The 17,780-nt window shown below is 47.8% G+C and overlaps 1 protein-coding gene across 1 annotated transcript; it reads left to right on the top strand.

The window, feature by feature from the left end:
* Positions 1 to 2,594: 2,594 nt before the first annotated feature.
* NEUROG1 (neurogenin 1) lies at positions 2,595 to 4,282 on the top strand. The gene has a single exon (XM_019642248.1). The coding sequence runs from the start codon at positions 2,856 to 2,858 to the stop codon at positions 3,606 to 3,608; it is 753 nt and encodes a 250-aa protein (XP_019497793.1). The 5' UTR covers positions 2,595 to 2,855; the 3' UTR covers positions 3,609 to 4,282.
* The last annotated feature ends 13,498 nt before the right edge of the window (positions 4,283 to 17,780 follow it).

The following is a 17,780-nucleotide window of genomic DNA, read 5'->3' on the forward strand; positions in this document are numbered from 1 at the left end:
TATTATGGGATTTCTCATGCAATCAATGGGAAGGCTGAGAACCAGGCTTGGACAACAGGTGTGTGTGTGTGTGTGTGTGTGTGTGTGTGTGTGTGTGTGTGTGTGTGTGTGTGTGTAGGCAGGCCCAGAGGAGAGCTAGGTCAGGACACCCACTGGCTCCTGGCTCCTGGCCACCTATTCCACCACTGGTCATTGCCTAACCCTAAGCAGTTCCTGCCACTACACAAACACTCCGAACTGTCACCAGCTCAAAGCCTAAGTTCCAAGTGGGGCTTGGGATCGATCCCACTTAAGTCAGTGGCCACATGGCCACACTCTAATTGCCATATGTAGGAAAGGAGGTGCTCATGCCTTCAAATTCCTCAGGTGGAAGGCACTTCAGGTACAAGGCAGCTAAAAAATGACCACTCTGAAGACACTGTTCCCCTGACCAACGAGATTTGCTCTTCCAGAAATTTGGAAAAGGAGCTGTAGTATGTTGAATAGTGGCTCCCCAAAAGATATATCCACTCAGAACCCCAGAATGTGAACTTACTTGGAATAAGAGTTGTTGCAGCTAGAAGAATTAAGGTAAGGATTTCAAGATGAAATCATGCTGAATTAGGATGGGCCCTAAATCCAGTGACACGTGTCCTTATGAGAGACAGAAAAGAAGAAGAAAAAACACGGAGGAGAAAGAAGCAGAGATTGAAGTGGTGCAGCTACAACCAAGGAATGCCAAGGACTGCTAGGAGCCACTGGAAGCAAGGAGAATCGCAGGAGAATCGCAGAATGGATTCTCCCTCAGAATCTCCAAAAAGAGCCAGCCCTGCTGCTGATGCTTTGATTTCAGACTTCTGGACTCCTGAACTGTGAAGGAGTAAGTTTCTGTTGTTTGCCCCTCGTTTGTGGTCATTTATTATAGCAGTCTCAGGAAAATAATACAGGGGCCCAGAGATGTCATGGAGTCGAAGTTGGTGGGAGTGCGTTAGAACCCTGGGAAGCTGGAGCAGGGAGAGATACAGGCCGGAGGCAGAGTGAGGACTCACACAAATGTCAGCAGCCCTTGGACTCCGTGAGATGCTCAGTAGCACCCAGCAATTTCCCTTTCTTGTTTAAGCTAGGTAAAGCCACTTTTTATGATTTCTAACAAATCCTAAGGCGCGTAGATGACCGTGTCCAGCCTGCCCCCCAGGTGAGAGTACATGTGGGCTGCAGCAGGGGAAGGGCAGGCTAGGTAAAGTCCACTGAGCCAGAAGACAAGCAAGCACCGGTCAGCCAGCCAAGGCAGGCTCTGCCTCCAGAGAGCACCCCTCCAGAAAGGGGACAATGTCCTAGGCAGAGTCCACTCTGAGGACAGCAGGCCAAGCACCAGGGCTGAGGCCACCACCCAGATATGCGGAGGAGGCCAAAACTTTGCTGAAAGGTGTTTATTTTGTTTTGAACCCCACCCCCGTAACCAGGTACTGTTCCTTAGTGGCTGCTTTTCCTTAAGTACAAAGTTGGGGGTATCTGGGCCTCTATTGCCCCCGCCTGAGCATTGGTGACCAGAAAGAGTAAAGCGACTCCTGACATGCAGAGTGAAAACCTCCTAGAATAGTCACCTTTACCATCACTAAGGGGAAGAAAGAGATGAGGGGAGAGGGGTGCTTGCTACCCTCTCTCCTGGGCCAGGAAAGCCCTGTCCCCTAGCTGGCTGGCACTCACTCAAAGGGGCCCAAAGAGACGCAGTGCACACCAGGTGGGGGTGGGGAGAGAAGGCGGGTGAGAACCGCCTGAGGGGAGAGGACTGGCACATTTTTGTTACTTAAAGAATCTTCCGATAGTGTTGGGGGGGGGCCGTTGGTCAGCCAAGACTCCACCCAATTTAGGAAATCATCCATTCCTTTACTTGCCGCCTGCTCGCCTATCCCCGCCCCCAGGTGAAGGTGAGCAGAGCCATTTCCGTATTTGGATAGGGTTTTCCCCAGGTTCTGAGGGCGCTGCATCTCCCAAACGTTCATCAGGCGCTCAGTTACGAAAACACCGTGCCAAGTGTCCCACGGATAACTACACAGCATCCTCAACCGGAAAGACCTGGACCCCATTTTACAGATAGGGAAAGTGAAGTCAAATCACTTGCCCAAAGTCAAGCGGCCACTCAGCAGCTTCAGAGAGGAGGCGAGCCCAGATTCTCAGCTGGCTCCAGGTTTCCGCAAGTCGCCGCACGGCTCACACTTTGCTGCCCGCGCCCCGCCTTCCCATCCCACCCCAGCGAGGGGCGCCCGGCCCGCCCCCGGAGGAGCGTGCCTCGGCGACTAATCGCCGGCCGCCCCCGCCTCCGTTTTCACTGCCTGGAGACGCCTGGGCCGGCTTAGCCCAGACACGGCTCCCGGGGCCGCGCGACACCGCCGATTGGCCCGCGGTAATTACGGGCACGCTCCGGGAGGGGGGAGGGGCGGGGGCGGCCCCCCGCGAGCATAAATTATGCAAATACCCGGGCACCGCACGGGGCTGACCTGCCGCCTCGCTCCATTCAAGGGGGCTGCCTCAGGGGCGGAGGTGGCCAGGGAGGGGGGCGCCCATTGTTGTGCCGGGTACTTAAGGGGTCCTGAGGCCGGTCGTGTGCCACACTTGGTACTCACACGAGCTGATCTGATTGCCGGCGAGATCACTCGGGAGACCGGCTGGAGCGTGGCCCCTGCAGGCGAGGCGAAGGAGGCGAGGCCAAGTTCCCGGTGCGCCCCTGCGCCCTTCCAGGCCTTCGCGCCCGCAGCGGGCAGAGTAAGCCTGGGCCGTTGGTAAAGTAAGTGCGCTCCGGCACCCCTGCCCTCAGCCCGGGCTCCTGCCCCTCTAAGCACCCTCTTATCTGTCCGTCGGTCCTGCACGACGCAACGATGCCAGCCCCTCTGGAGACTTGCCTCTCGGACCTCGACTGCGCCAGCAGCAGCAGTAGCAGCACCAGCAGCAGCGGCAGCGACCTGTCGGGCTTCCTCACCGACGAGGAGGACTGTGCCAGGCTCCAAACGCCAGCTTCCGCCTCGGGGCCGCCCGTGCCGGCCCGCAGGGGCGCACCCGGGCTTCCCGGGGCTTCCGATACTCCCCGGGCACAGGACGACGAACAGGAGCGGCGGCGGCGCAGGGGCCGCGCGCGGGTGCGCTCTGAGGCGCTGCTGCACTCGCTGCGAAGGAGCCGGCGCGTCAAGGCCAATGACCGCGAGCGCAACCGCATGCACAACTTGAACGCGGCGCTGGATGCGCTGCGTAGCGTGCTGCCCTCCTTCCCCGACGACACCAAGCTCACCAAGATCGAGACGTTGCGCTTCGCCTACAACTACATCTGGGCTCTGGCGGAGACTCTGCGCCTGGCCGACCAGGGGCTGCCCGGGGGCGGTGTCCGGGAGCGCCTCCTGCCTCCGCAGTGCGCCCCCTGCCTGCCGGGCCCCCCCAGCCCTGCCAGCGACGCCGAGTCCTGGGGCTCCGGTGCTGCCGCCTCCCCGTGCGCCGCCGCCGCCTCGCCTCTCTCTGACCCCAGTAGCCCTGCCGCCTCCGAAGACTTCTCCTACGGTCCCGGCGACCCCCTTTTCTCCTTCCCCGGCCTGCCCAAAGACTTGCTCCACACGACGCCCTGTTTCATCCCTTACCACTAGGCCCTTTTTGGACACCGTTGCCTCCCCCCCTCTCCCAGGCAACAGGCAGTAGATGGGGCCCCAGCTGCGGGACCCCCACTCTAGGCGTAGGGAGGAAGCAGGAACTTTAAAGGGGGTGGGGGATACCTGAGCCGCTTGTTAGGTCGCTGCACCCTCGCCGTGTCTGCCCCTGGGTCTGTTTCTCCAGCCCTCAGCCCTGGGCCCCTCCTGCCCACCCCTTTTGCACTTTCTGAACTCCACAAAACCTCCTTTGTGGCTGGCTCAGAGCTGACCCCAGCCACCACTTCAGTGTGATTTAGAAAAGGGACAGATCAGCCCCTGAAGACGAGGTGAAAAGTCAATTTTACAATTTGTAGAACTCTAATGAAGAAAAACGAGCATGAAAATTCGGTTTGAGCCGGCTGACAATACAATGAAAAGGCTTAAAAAGCAGAGACAAGGAGTGGGCTTCATGCATTATGGATCCCGACCCCCACCACTGCAGGCCCGCTCTGGAAGCACCCGAGACTCTTGCGCAGCTATTCAGGCACCGGGGCTGGAGAGTACTTTAATTTATTCAAGATGCTTCATTCATATGAAAATGTATTTTTGTACATAAAGAGTTTATTCTATTATTATGAACTATCAAAGTTTACATTTTTGTACTGCAGATGCTTTGTGTAAATAAAAACTAAGTAAAAAAAAAAAAAGAATAAGTCACCAAGTTTCTTGCCTAATGGTGTCTCTCTGGGGCTTTCCTTCCCTTCTTCTGGCGGCTCAACCACTAAAATGAAACACTATCTCCACCCACCTTCAAACCCTCCAGTCTTGTTTCAAAAACAATTAAAAAATAAAAATGCACCTGATGTCACCAAGAGCTGGATAAAGACAGGCTAGGGACTTTGGGGTCCATCATTTCCTTTCACCTTGTAAACACAAGGGAGATCTTTCAGGCTCCCCATAAGCCAATTAAGACTTTTTTTAGTGGGGAATTAGCCCCGGATACCAGCTACCTGTAGAGGTAGGGGCGGTGGGAGTCTTTCTTTTGAGGAACTCCACATCAGCTGGCTGTGTGTTTCAAAGAGAGGGGATTAAAAAGATCAATACAGTGTGACCACTGGCTAGGAAGTCCCAGTGACAGGTGGGCCCAGCCTGGACAAGCAGAAGGGTCCACTCTTATAACAGCCTATTTAGAGAGGGAAATTGATTTGTAAACAATGCCTCCAAATTGTTGTCCATTGAGGCTGGGATCACCCTGGCTGTGAGGTATAGGATGAATTACGCTGGTGTGGTGTTGCTGGGTGAGGTGTGCAGCTGCCTAAAATTGTGAGTTAGGGTGCTTGCACCTACACACACACACACACACACACACACACACACACACACACACACACACTGTGCCCACAGTGGGGGAGTGGGGGCGCGGAATGTGGTGGGCTCAGTCCCGGCTTGCTCAGCCAGTCCTCAGGGGCAACAGCCAAAGCTTTCATTTGCTGCCAGAGGAATCAGCCGACCAAACTCAGTGGGGATTTTTCTGGCTGCAGTGTGTTTCTCTGTTGTCTGACAATTAGCTAACAGCGCTGGCAAGTAGTAGCTTTTGTTTTAAATTTCAGAATGTGGATACTCACAAGAGATAGTCCCGAAAGTGCTGTTGATGCCTATTCCCCCAGCTCAAAGTTACCCCACATGAAGACCAATTTTTTTTCCTTCTAGGTTGCTCCTTTTCATGAAGATGATTATTTAGCGGGAGGAGGTAGAAATGGGTTCAGGAAAATAATATCCTATAGTGTTAGGGAAATCATACCCATTGAGGAGGTGACTAGAAGCAGAGTGCCGGAAGTAAGTCCACTAATAGCATTTTCCCTTGTGAAGTGTTTTCCCTCCTCACACACATGTCCTGATGAACTGGATCCACAGAGTCATGTGCTGGTTCCCCCACGGGCACCACTTAGCCCACGACAGGCAAGGAGCTCTCTTTCAGATAAAGGTGCTCCTTTTTGGAAGCTTCTGGAAAGCTGTGCCTTCTCTAACTGCCTTCAGAGCAGAGACAGAATCCTCCAAGAAAAGCTTCTGAAGTTGTGAGGGCTCAGAACAGAGTTGCTTCTGCTATAAGCTCCAAGGAAAAAGTTGTGTCTCTTGAATGACCCTGCCTGGGGCCCCACTCTATTGTCTGTCTCAGAATTAATTCACTCTAGTAGCTTTGCATTTTCCTATAGCAAAAGGCACAAATGGTCTGCCTCAGATTTTCTGCTCTCCCAGGCATAGGATGCTTGGAAGTGACTACCTCCAGCTTTCTGAGAGACTCAAACTGGGTCTGCAAGAAGGGCAGGTCCCCTATAGAGACTGCACTTGGCTGTGGTGTAGGTGCACGTGTCCGGGCCAGAGGACGAGAACAGCTTATTGTGTTTATTACTGTCCAAAATCCTTGGGAAAACCAGCAGCAAATAAACACGACGAACATCCCTGAAGCTCGTGGCGCTCCCGGCTGCAGTAGGAGTCTTGTCTCGTACAACTGCACTGAAAACGTCACTACCCCCAGGAATGAAGAAGAACAAACCATATTCCAAACTTTGTTGCCAAAATGGGCTCACAACTCAAGGCCCAGAGCACCTTCCATCTAAACAAACATATTTAACAACATGGACTGCTTGGGGGGGAGAGTCGCCACCTCTGCCAGTTAATATTGTTCTTCCAAGGAAGCAAGCGCATATGTGCAGCCCTTGGGGTTCCCAAATAGGAGAAAAGAAGGAAGATGGTTAAAAATGCTTATCCCCAACTCAGGGGCTTCTTTCTTCTGGCAGCAAACTCTTGTTCATCCACTGGCGTCTGTGAAGGCAGGCTGGGGGTTACTGGAGTATTCTTATCACTTATAGAGCCTAGAACTTCCCGCTGGCAGTCATGTTTCACTTCCTCAACGGAACCTTCCATGAGGAATCAGCAGGTGCTTAGGAAGCCTTATTTATTCTCTATCCTGATCTCTCTATTTGCTTCTGTCCTGGTGTAACATGTCTATTTTTACACACGCCTTCCAAGCCTTTGAAAAACCAGGACAGGGAAAACGGGACAGCAGGGTAATATGAGGCATTCACTCAGTCTCTCACTTCTTCGATGATCTAATTTATCAAGCCCTGCTGCATGCTGAGCGCCATTCCAGGCCCTGGGGCAAACAAGACAAAGTCCCCACCCAAAAAGAGCTCACATGTTAGTGGAGAAAGACAAAATCGACTGATGGCAGATTGCAGTAAATGCTGAGGAGAAAAAATTAAAGTAAAATCAAGGGACGGTGGAATGCCAGGGTGGGAGGGAGACTGCTCTTTTAGGAAAGGCAGCGGAGGAAGGACTTTTAATGAGATGACGTTTGAACAGAGACTCAGAGGCAGAGAGGAAGGAACAAGCCATGGCAGTATCTAGGGGGGAGCACCCCAGGGAGAAGGCCCCAAGAGAGGAAAGCCCTGGCCATGTCCCTGGGATGACAGGCACATCGGGGAGGCTGACGTGACTGGAGCAGAGAGCATGATGGGGGAAAGGATGGAGACAGATGGGGACAGTGTAAATTACGGTGAGCTTTATAAACTATTATAAGGACTGGGTTTTGGTTTTTTTTGTTCAAGGTAATTGGAGGGTTGCAAGCAGAGGAGTGATGTGAATTGACTTATATTTTTAAAGGCCACACTGATTTTTGTAGGGATAGCAGACTTTAGGGTCCAGGACAGAAGGAGAGACCGTCTAAGCATCTGCACATTCACAGTGGCAGAGGGGTGAAGAGCGGTCAGAACTTGGACACCTTTACTTTTAAAGACGCAGACAGCAGAATTTGTTTGGGGGCATGAAAAAAAGACAGATATCAAGGTTTACTCCAAGGATTTGGAGTCAGGAGCCATTTAGAGTTAGGAGCAATGTGGAGTCAGGAGCAATTTGGGTCAGGACAGAGAGCACACAGAACCTGTCCCAACTGCCCTCTACAATTGCTAATGAGGAACAGTGAATTTTGTCCAAAACTGTTCATGTTAGCGCCCAAGGCAAAGATGGAAACACGAGTTGCAGTGTCCATGAAATAAACATAGATTGGTGCTCAAAACAGCCATAACTTTTCTGAGCTGGGGCCTAAGAGAAATGCCTCAGAAAAAATTCAGAATGAGGGTAGGGAGAAAGCACTCATGATGTCATGGGATACGTCCTCAATGACATCACTGTCCTAGCTAACACTTTATAGCACTTACTCTGTGTTCTATGCTCTGTTCTAAACACACTACACATTTTCATCCATTTAATTCTCACAATCCACGAGGTTGATAATAGCATTATCTCCATTTTATATTGGGTTGTTGGAAAACTCCTGACACGTGTTCGCAACAGATGGCAGTAGTTCATTTTTGGAAGTACTAGAGTCATTCGCATCTATGTTATTGCTAAATCATTTGACAGCTGACAGTTCTAGCTTCATTCTAAAAAAAATTGAGTGATTTGGTTGAAGTTTTGGAGATTTTACAAAAGTTGAAGATGGAAGACCAAACTGTGCGGTTTTGCCTTATTTTACTGTTTTACTTGCATAAAGAGAAGAACACGCGTCAAGCTTGTGAAAAGTTGCATCAAGTTTATGGTGACAATGCTCTACAAGAACATCAGTGCCAATGATGGTTCACGAAATTTCGTGCTGGTGATTTTGATCTCAACGATGCTCCTCGGTCAGGGAGGCCCACCAAGGTTGATGATGACAAAATAAAGGCATTGATCGAGTCAAACCCACGTTACATGACACAAGAGATTGCAGAAACATTGAACATCTATCATTCAAGCATTCACGACCACCTGAAGAAGCTGGGATACATAAGCAAACTCGATATTTGGGCTTCACATTAACTCAAAGAAGTTCACTTGACGGCGCGTATAAACATCTGCAATATGCTCATTAAACGTGAGGAAAACGATCCTTTTTTGAAGCAACTGATAACTGGTGATGAGAAGTGGATTGTTTACAAAAATATGGTGCGCAAACGGTCTTGGTCCCAACGTGTGATTTGCCTTAAACGATATCGAAAGCAGACATTCATCAGAGGAAGGTTATGCTCTCAGTATGGTGGGATTTTAAAGGTGTTATGTTTTTCGAGCTCCTACCAAGGAACCAAACAATCAATTCAAATGTGTACTGTAGGCAATCAGACAGTTTGAACAAATCCATCATTCAGAAATGTCCAGAGCTTGTTAATTGTAAAGGAGTTGTGTTCCATCGCGACAACATGAGAACACACACAAGTTTGATCACCAGTCAAAAATTATTGGAGCTTGGATGGGATGTGTTGCCACACCCATCATACTCACCTGACTTTGCATTGTCAGACTTCCACTTGATTTGCTCTCTTCAAAACTCCTTGCGTGGTATAACGTTGAATTCAGATGAGGCTGTAGATCAGCACCTTGTTTAGTTTTTCACGAATAAAGACAGGTCCTTCTATGAACGAGGAATTATGAAGCTCACTGAAAGATGGCAAAAGGTTATCGAACAAAATGGGCAATATATAATTGATTGATCTTTGCTCTTTATATAAAGAAATGACCTTTGGAAAACAGGCACAAAATATGTCATGACTTTTCCGACAACCCAATAGATGAGGGAACTCTGGCACAGAGACGTCAAATACCTTTCCTAAGATCACACAGCTCATAAGTGGTGAAGCCAGGTTTGAACCTGAGCGATCTGGCTCCAGCATTCCTGCTGCTTCTCAGATCTTCTCTCAAGGAAAGCACATGAAGTACAGCTAAGCAAAAAGCATCAGGGGCCACCAGCTTAGCTTTCCGAGGCCCAGCCTAAGCCAGGAGTAAGCTTAACCACAGCTCAGGCACAGCCGCAGCTGCCATATGGGGCCTCTGGATGAATGAGGAAACAGCTCAGTCCCCTGGGGCACCAGTCCCATGCCATTGTGCACAGCAGGGTGAGTGGAGTTTCCCCTCCCCTTCCCCCACCTCCCGTGGAGGCTGGGTACAGGGCATAGTCTGTACAACCTTATCCAGCAGCCCTGCCTAGAGGCAAGGATGAGCCACTCAAGTGTGCGTTTCCCCCACGGAGGTGGAGGTAGCCTGCAGAGGGTTTGAGGTGAGTTCTCTGGCAAGGACCTGGGGTGTCACTGCTTCAGTTTGCAAGACCAGCAGGGCTAAGCGCCTGGTGACATCCTCTTGTGAAAAAACCGTCTCTTCAGCGTTCACATTTGTGGGAGCTAGAAAGGCCCCACATATCTTCCCAAGGCCTAGACTTTCCTGTAGAAAATATGTTGGAGGTTGCTCCAGTCTAGTTGCCAAGCAGGAAATTGAAGCTCTGAAGTTCCACGCCAGGTTGCCTAGTGGTGCAGACAGACCTGGAAGGTGCTCCTGCCAACTTTCACTAATTGCCTGCATTGCCCATAAAGCAAGAAGAAGCCCAGGGCCGGCCGAGTGGCGCGATGGTTAAGAGCTGGCTTGGGACGCCAGAGGGCCCCGGTTCGGATCCCACATATGAGGGACAGTGACACTGCCCTCTACAGCTGATATGCTGAACAACAGCTCAACCTGGAGCTGGGCTGCCGTGAGTCGCCGGCAACGGTGTAGGCTGCAGCCTCTGTGGCAGTGGGTTGCCATGAGCTACCGTGTGTAGCCAGCAGCCAGCGTGAGCGGCCCTGAAGCCACTGTGAGCGGCCGTCCAGAAGCCGGCGACTGATGTGCCTTGCCTGGGAAGAGCGCAATGATGGTGCCAACTTGGGCCAGTGAAGCAACGTCCTCCACAACTAGACTGAAGAACAAAACAACAGCAACTTGTCTGTTCCCATCCCCCCAATCCCCCAATAAAAATCTTAAAAAAAAAAAAAAGAAGAAACCCAGGGTACATCTGACTTTTGGAGCTGTCTCTTCCTGGGGATGGCTCAGTCCAAACACTCTGCTATAGCGCTGAGCTTACCTGCTGCCCATTGGGCTGACGGGCAGGAGCCAGGCAACCCTGGTGGCAGGATGCCAAAATTGAACACTGGGGTTTCAGATGGCTGATCTTATACCACCCTTTCCAGCAGTAATTAGGTGCCAGTACTGATGGTCCGCTGATGTCACTCTCTTGTTCAGGTGAAGCCCACGGTGCCATTGACTGATACATTTTCTTCCAGCCTTGAGAGCATGGGACAATGTATACCCAGCTTATGCCCAGGTGATTTCAAGTCATTAAGATGCAAGCAAAAGATGGGGACCAGAGAACACCATTGCTTTGTCAACTCAAATTTTATCTTTGTTCTCTTTAAAGAACTGTATTCGGCCTTAATAATATGTGCTTGATTCTATTAGGTTACACTCACCTTTGCACAACCTGGGTACCTACTGTGCACCCAGCATGTGAGCTTGGTCGATTGCACTATTTGTTCACCACACTCTCCTTAAGTCATTGGTGTGTCCTATCCTATTGACCTGGGGTTTGGTCATGCAACTGGCTTTGGCCAATGGAACGTGAGTTGCCATGGGCTGTACCACATCCATCCAAGCAGAAGTATTCAATGTACTTGTACAGTTTGTCTCTGTCTACACCTCTGCTTTCTGCATGAGGGAAGCCTGACTGAGAAAGTGGCTGCCCTTTCAGCTTGAATCCCCGAAGAACTACCTGCATTCAAATCCTTGTCCCAGGGTCGGGTCTGCTTCTGGAAGAACCAAACACCAGATAAGCCAACTCTCAGATCCATTCACAGCCTTCTACTCAGAGAAACCTGATAAAAACATTCTACACCAAAAAAAGCTACAGCTGACTCTTCCTCAAACTAAATCCAGAGGCCTTGGTTTGTATGTCCACCCAACCCCTCCATATCCATTAGGCTTGGACCATAAGAACTTTCTCATCATTCCCCACACACAGCAGGGCCCTTTATGGCTCTGTGTCTTTCTACCCACTTTCCTCCTCTCTGGCTAGCAAGCTCTCACTCATCCTTGAAATTGCAGCTCCAACATGACCTCCTATGGGAAGCCTTCTCAGACCCCCTAAGCTGATTTTGTCACTCCGCCCTCCTCTGGGCTCCTACCACTCAGGTCGCGCCCCTGATCACTGCCCACACTGTGAACACATCAGTTTTTGAGGGAATTTAGTCTGCTTCAGACCAAGACACATGCCTGAGTTTTCTCCACGCCCCCAGAGCCTGCATCTCATCTTCATCCGTGAGGCTCCTTTGGGGCAGATCACAACTTCGCTGTAAAATCACCAAAGTGGCTCTCGGTCTTTCTGGAAGGGTTTGTTCAGTCTTTCACCTTGTTCTAGCCATTTTTCCTGAAGGAAGAAGGCCATAAACCTGCAGTCAGACAGCATTGGGGAAGTGGGGAGAGTGCAGGGGAGGAATCCAGGTAACCGCCCAGGAAGACAACCAAAAGCATTCCTCTTGCTTTTCGTTCCCACCACAGATCAGCTCAGAGGTGCCCAGAGCTACTGTACAAAAGAATCATCCAGGAAACCTTTCTTCAAAAAAAATCTAGGTGTCACCTCCAAAGATTTTCCTTGAGATTATCTAGAGCAGGGGTCGGCAAGCTTTTGAGATGGAAGAACCAATCCTGTCCCTCAAAGTTTTGCAAGACCTATAAAACAAATTAAATCACCATTATGTGAATAATATCCTTTAAAATTTTTATAAATGAAACTATGATAGTTTTATTTGCATTTTCAATTTTACTTCAGAGCCACATGTACATACCCAAAGAGCCGCATGTGGCTCGCAAACCGCAGTTTGCCAACCCTTGATCTAGAGTGAAGCCCTAGCATTTGTATTCTTTAAAAAGTTGCACAGATGGTTAATATGCACATCAGGATTAAGAACCCATGTGCTTGCAAGGCACCTGCCTCCCACAAGATCCAGTCTATCCCCCAGCTGACCCCAATGGAGTCGGAGCCCAGGTGTGCATAGACCTGGAGATCTCCATGCACATTTCCCTCATACACTCACGGCACACACGTGAGCGGATGGTCCTGGGCCTCTCTCTCTTCGGGTTTCTTACCATCTTCACAAGGCTAACACCAAGGATAGAGCCAGTGAACCTCACTGTTTTACAGTGATACGCAATTACTCCAAGCCAAGAATCATTTTAGATTTTACTTGCTTGGAGCCTCGTAACAGAAACTGCTGATTATTCACTAAAATCCATGCTCTGCTTCCTCTTGGACACATGACAATACAACATTTCCCAGAATTCTTTGCAGCTATGCATGATCCTGTGACTGGGTTCTCTTCACTGGCTCATGAGTGAAAATGTTGCAAGCCACTTCTGAGGCTAAGCCTTTATGATGATGGTGGGAATTAGCACTGTTGTGTAGAATATAGGAAGCTACAAAGATCATCACCCCAGTCAAAAATGAGAAAAAGTCATAAAATGTACAAAATCTTAACTTTTCTTCAGCTAATTAGAGATGTGAGGTCACAAGGCAATTAAGTAAAGTGAATTACAAGAGGGTAAAGCCCCTCCAAGAAGAGACAGAGCATGTGGACTGTTTCACCTTGGGCAAAGCATGGGAGAGAGAGGTGACTGCCATACAAGCAGAAAGAAGAAATTGGCTACAATCTTAAAGGCCAAATGTGAGCTAGAGTGTCAGTTTGGAATAGGAGACTTCACACCCACTCACAAGCGCTTCGATGGGCGCCGCTAGGTGCTTACAAGAAAGACTAGGCCATGGCAGAAGATTGCAGCAGGGAGTCACCTCTGTGGTAAAAGGGTCCAGGAGGTGGCTGCCTCTTGGGGATAAGCACAAGCCCCACTCACTTTCCCAGACATGCTATCATTAGAGCAAAAAGGGCCATATCTCCCGTAGGGTACAGGATATTGCATCTGAGGATAAACAGAAGCCAAACCCACCTGTTTCTGGTAGAAGGATAGGAAACTGCCTCAACCTCAGGCCAAAGGCAAAGATCAGTTGCTGGTGGAGGAGATGTAGGACAAAACACCCTCTTTCCTGAGGCAAGGGCTAGGATCCTACACCAAGACTAAGCAAGGGGCTGCTACTCTACCTGGAGCGAAGCAGGAAACTCCTTCCCAAGAGCAACCACAGACACAAGGCCGAGTTTGGGACAGGAAGAGCTGGAAATCCCTACCCTGAAAGCCAAGATGCGAAGACTGGGGCTGGCCCCCCTTTATGAAGCTATCACTGAGGAACACGCACATCAGCCTACTGCCAATGAGGGACAAGAACACAGGGAGAGATGCCCATCGGGAGCACAGGCAGGCAAGAATGGCTGAAAGCTGATGGTGACCGGGAGCGTTGAGAAAAACCCTCTGGCATCCCCCCCAGTAAAAGTACATGGTAACAACAGTCCACTGCTGAAGAAATTGGAAGTCTGTGGTGCACTGAAAGTAATAATAAAAAAAACACAAACCAAGCGCAGCTCCTGACTAGATCGACTGACCGCTGTCCCTCCATATTAACTGCATGACAAAAAAGGAGGTAAGCCCAGGCATAAAATTATTTACTTTAGTACCAACTGTTCCTCTACATGTGCTGTCCAGCATTAATAAAAAAGTACAAGCTACACCAAAAAAATAAATAAATAAGAAAAATAACGCATTGCCAAGAGATAAACCAATAGGTACAGATTCAAATTAACCCAGATGTTGGAGTTTTCAGAAAGGAAATTTAAAATAACTTTGATTAATATGTTAAAGAATCTAGTGGAAATTGTGGACAATGTGTTTGTATTAGTCAGGGTTCTCCAGAGAAACCAAACCAATAAGATATAGAAGATAGATAGATTATAGATAGATATAGATATAGATATAGATAGATATAGATATGAAGACAGACGGACGAGGAGACTGATTATAGAAATAGGCCCACATGGTTATCGAGGCTGAGAAGTCTCACAGTCTGCTGCCTGAAAGCTGGAGAACCAGTAGTTAGTGGCATAATTTAGTCGGAGTCTGAAGGCCTGAGAATAAGGGGCCAATGATGTAAGTTCCAGTCAGAGTCCAAAAGCTGACGAACCAGGGGAGCTATGTCCTACAGCAGGAGAAGATGGATGTCTCATTCAGGCCCTCAAAGGATTGGGTCATGCCCACCCACATTGGTAAGGGAGGTCTTTATTTACAGTAGTTTCCACGGAGGATATGTCCCAAAACCCCAAGTAGATGCCTGAAGCTGCAGACAGTACTGAACCCTGTATATACTATGTTTTTTACTATACATACATACACACCTTTTCACATAAAGGAAGCACTTTACGACTTCCCTTTGGCATATCTGAATTGCTAGCATCACCATTCTTGCACTTTGGGGTCATTATTAAGTAAAATAAGGGTGACTTGAACACAAGCACTGTGATACTGTCACAGTCTGTCTGATAACCAAGATGGCTACTAAGTGATTAAAGGGACCAGTAGTGTCTACAGCGTGGACACACCGAACAACAGGAGGATTTAAGCCTCAGGCAGAACGTAGTGGGCCACATGAGATTTCATCATGCTACTCAGAATGGTGCACAATTTAAAACTCATGAATTGTTTATTTTTGCAATTTTCCATTTAATATTTTCAGACAGTGGCTGACAATTGGTAACTAAAACTGCAGAAAGCTAAACTGTGAATAAGGGGGGACTACTGTACTAGTCTACTGATTCAAATGCTAGTATCTTCCAGAGACATCCCCTAAAATAATGTTTACCAGCTATCTGGGTATCTCTTAGCCCAGTCAAGTTTACACATAAAATTAACCATCATGCTGCTTAAACAAATTGGGATTTTCAGCAGGGACATCACAACTATAAGAATGAGTCAAACAAGATGGTAGAAAATAAAATATGATATCAGAGTTGGAGAATTCCTTTCATAGGCTTATCAATAACCTGGACATAGCAAAGGAAAGACTCCATGACCATGAAGATGTATCAACAAACTGCATCCAAACTGAAACACAAAGAGAAAAAAAAAAAGTGGAGAAACCCACCATAGAACAGAGCATCCAAGAACCAATCCAAATGAAAACTTGAATCTATCTATACAAATAAATGAAGAATAAAGGAAATGGAAAAAAAAAGTCAAAACACCTTTTTAAAAACTTATTTTAAATCAGTTTAAAAAATAATAGTGTAAAACAAAATGAGTGATACTGTATTGTGGGGCTTATAACATATGTAAAAGTATATTGTACAGCCAAAATAGCTTAAAAATAACAGGACGGGGTCGGCCAAGTGGCGTGATGCTTAAGAACTGGCTTGGGACGCCAGAGGGCCCCGGTTCGGATCCCACATATGAGGGCCAGTGACACTGCCCTCTACAGCTAAGATGCTGAACAACAGCTCAACTTGGAGCGGGGCTGCTATGAGTTGCCGTCGATGGTATAGGCTGCAGCCCCTGCTGCAGTGGGTTGCCATGGGCTACCGTGTGTAGCCAGCAGCCAGCATGAGCGGCCAGCAGCCGCAGTGAGCGGCTGTCCAGAAGCCGGCGACAGATCTGCCTCACCAGGGAAGAGCGTAATGATGGTGCCAACTTGGGCCAGTGAAGCAACGTCCTCCACAACTAGACTGAAGAACAAAATAACAGCAACTTGTCTGTTCCCCTTCCCCCAATTCCCCAGCACTGTTCCCATCCCCCCAATTCCCCAATAAAAATCTTAAAAAATAAATAAATAACAGGAGGAATAAATGGGAATATACTCTCATAAGATTCTTTCACCTTACATGAAATGGTATAATATTATTTGAAGGTAGATTCTTTTTTTTTTTAATTGGGGAATTGGGGGAGGAAAACAGTGTTGGGGAATTAGAGAGGAGAACCAGCCAAGCTGTTGTTCTTCAATCTTAGTTGTGGAGGGGGCCAATCGCCATTTGGCAGCCTGTCAGCAGCTTGTGGCCTCTAAGCTCAAGGTGCTGTGTTACAATCTTAGTTGCGGGTGGGCATAGCCACCATCCCATGCGGGAGTCGAACCAGCAGCCTTGTTGTTAAGAGTGCACGCTCTATCCACTGAGCCATCCAGGCAGCAGCTCAGCTCAAGGTGCTGAGTTCAGTCTTAGTTGCGGGTGGTCGTAGCCACCATTGAACAGGCAGTCTTGTTGTTAGGAGCACGTGCTCTCACCATCTGAGCCATCCTGCCACCTGTTGGCAGCTCAGCTCAGTCGCAGCATCACTGGCCCATGTGGAAATTGAACAGGTGGCCCTGTTGCTCAGAGCTCACGCTCTTAAGCTAACTCTTAACCAACAGAGCCACTCGGCCGGCCCCTGAAGGTAGATTCTTATAAGTTAATGATGTATATTGAAAACTCTAGGAGAAAAACTATAAAAGTTTTAAAAGAGGTATAACTAATAAGCTAATAGTGGAAATAATGAAACTAATAAAAAAATCAATTAATCTTTGAAAAGTGGGAAAAGGGAACAAAGAACGGATAACACGAATAAAAATCAGTAGAAGCCAGTAGATTAAAATCCAAACACATTGATAATTATATTAAATATATATTACATTAAAAGCAAATACTGTAACATGGAATGAAATAAGTAAGACCCATCTATATGTTACCTATAAGACACTTACTTCAAATATAAAGATATAAATGGCTTCAAAAGAATGGAACGGAGAAAGATACCATGGAAATACTAATAAGAAGTTATACTGGCTATATTAGTATCAAACTAAAGAGACTTTAGAACAAGGAATATTTCCAAGGATAAAGGAGACATTACATAATGATAAAGGGATCAATTCATCAAGGAGATATAACAACCCTAAGTGTGTAAGTATTCAATAATGAACCTTTAAAATACATGAGACAAAACTGCTCTAATTGAAAGAAGAAATAGTCAAATTCACAATTATAAAGATTTCAACACTCATCACTCAGTAATCTATAAAGAAGACAGAAAACAGTAGATACGAAGATCTGAACAACACTATTAACCAACGTGATCTAATTGACATTTATTTAACATTCCAGCAACAGAAAATACATTCTTGTCAAGTACACATGGAATATTCACCAAGACAGACATTCCAGGCCATAAAACAATCTCAATAATTTAAACAAATTCAAAAACATAAAATATATTCTCTGAAATAGCAAACTGCCAAATAATTGCAAGTTAAGCAATATACTCCTAAAATAACCCATTGTTCAAACAGGAAGCCAAAAATTTGAAAATATTTGAACTGAATGAAAATGAAGATACAAACATATCAGAATTTGTGAGATGCTGCTAAAACAGTCTTGGGAAAATGTATAGTATTAATTG

This window comes from Hipposideros armiger, unplaced genomic scaffold (assembly GCF_001890085.2).
Source record: "Hipposideros armiger isolate ML-2016 unplaced genomic scaffold, ASM189008v1 scaffold_66, whole genome shotgun sequence".
NCBI lineage: Eukaryota > Metazoa > Chordata > Mammalia > Chiroptera > Hipposideridae > Hipposideros > Hipposideros armiger.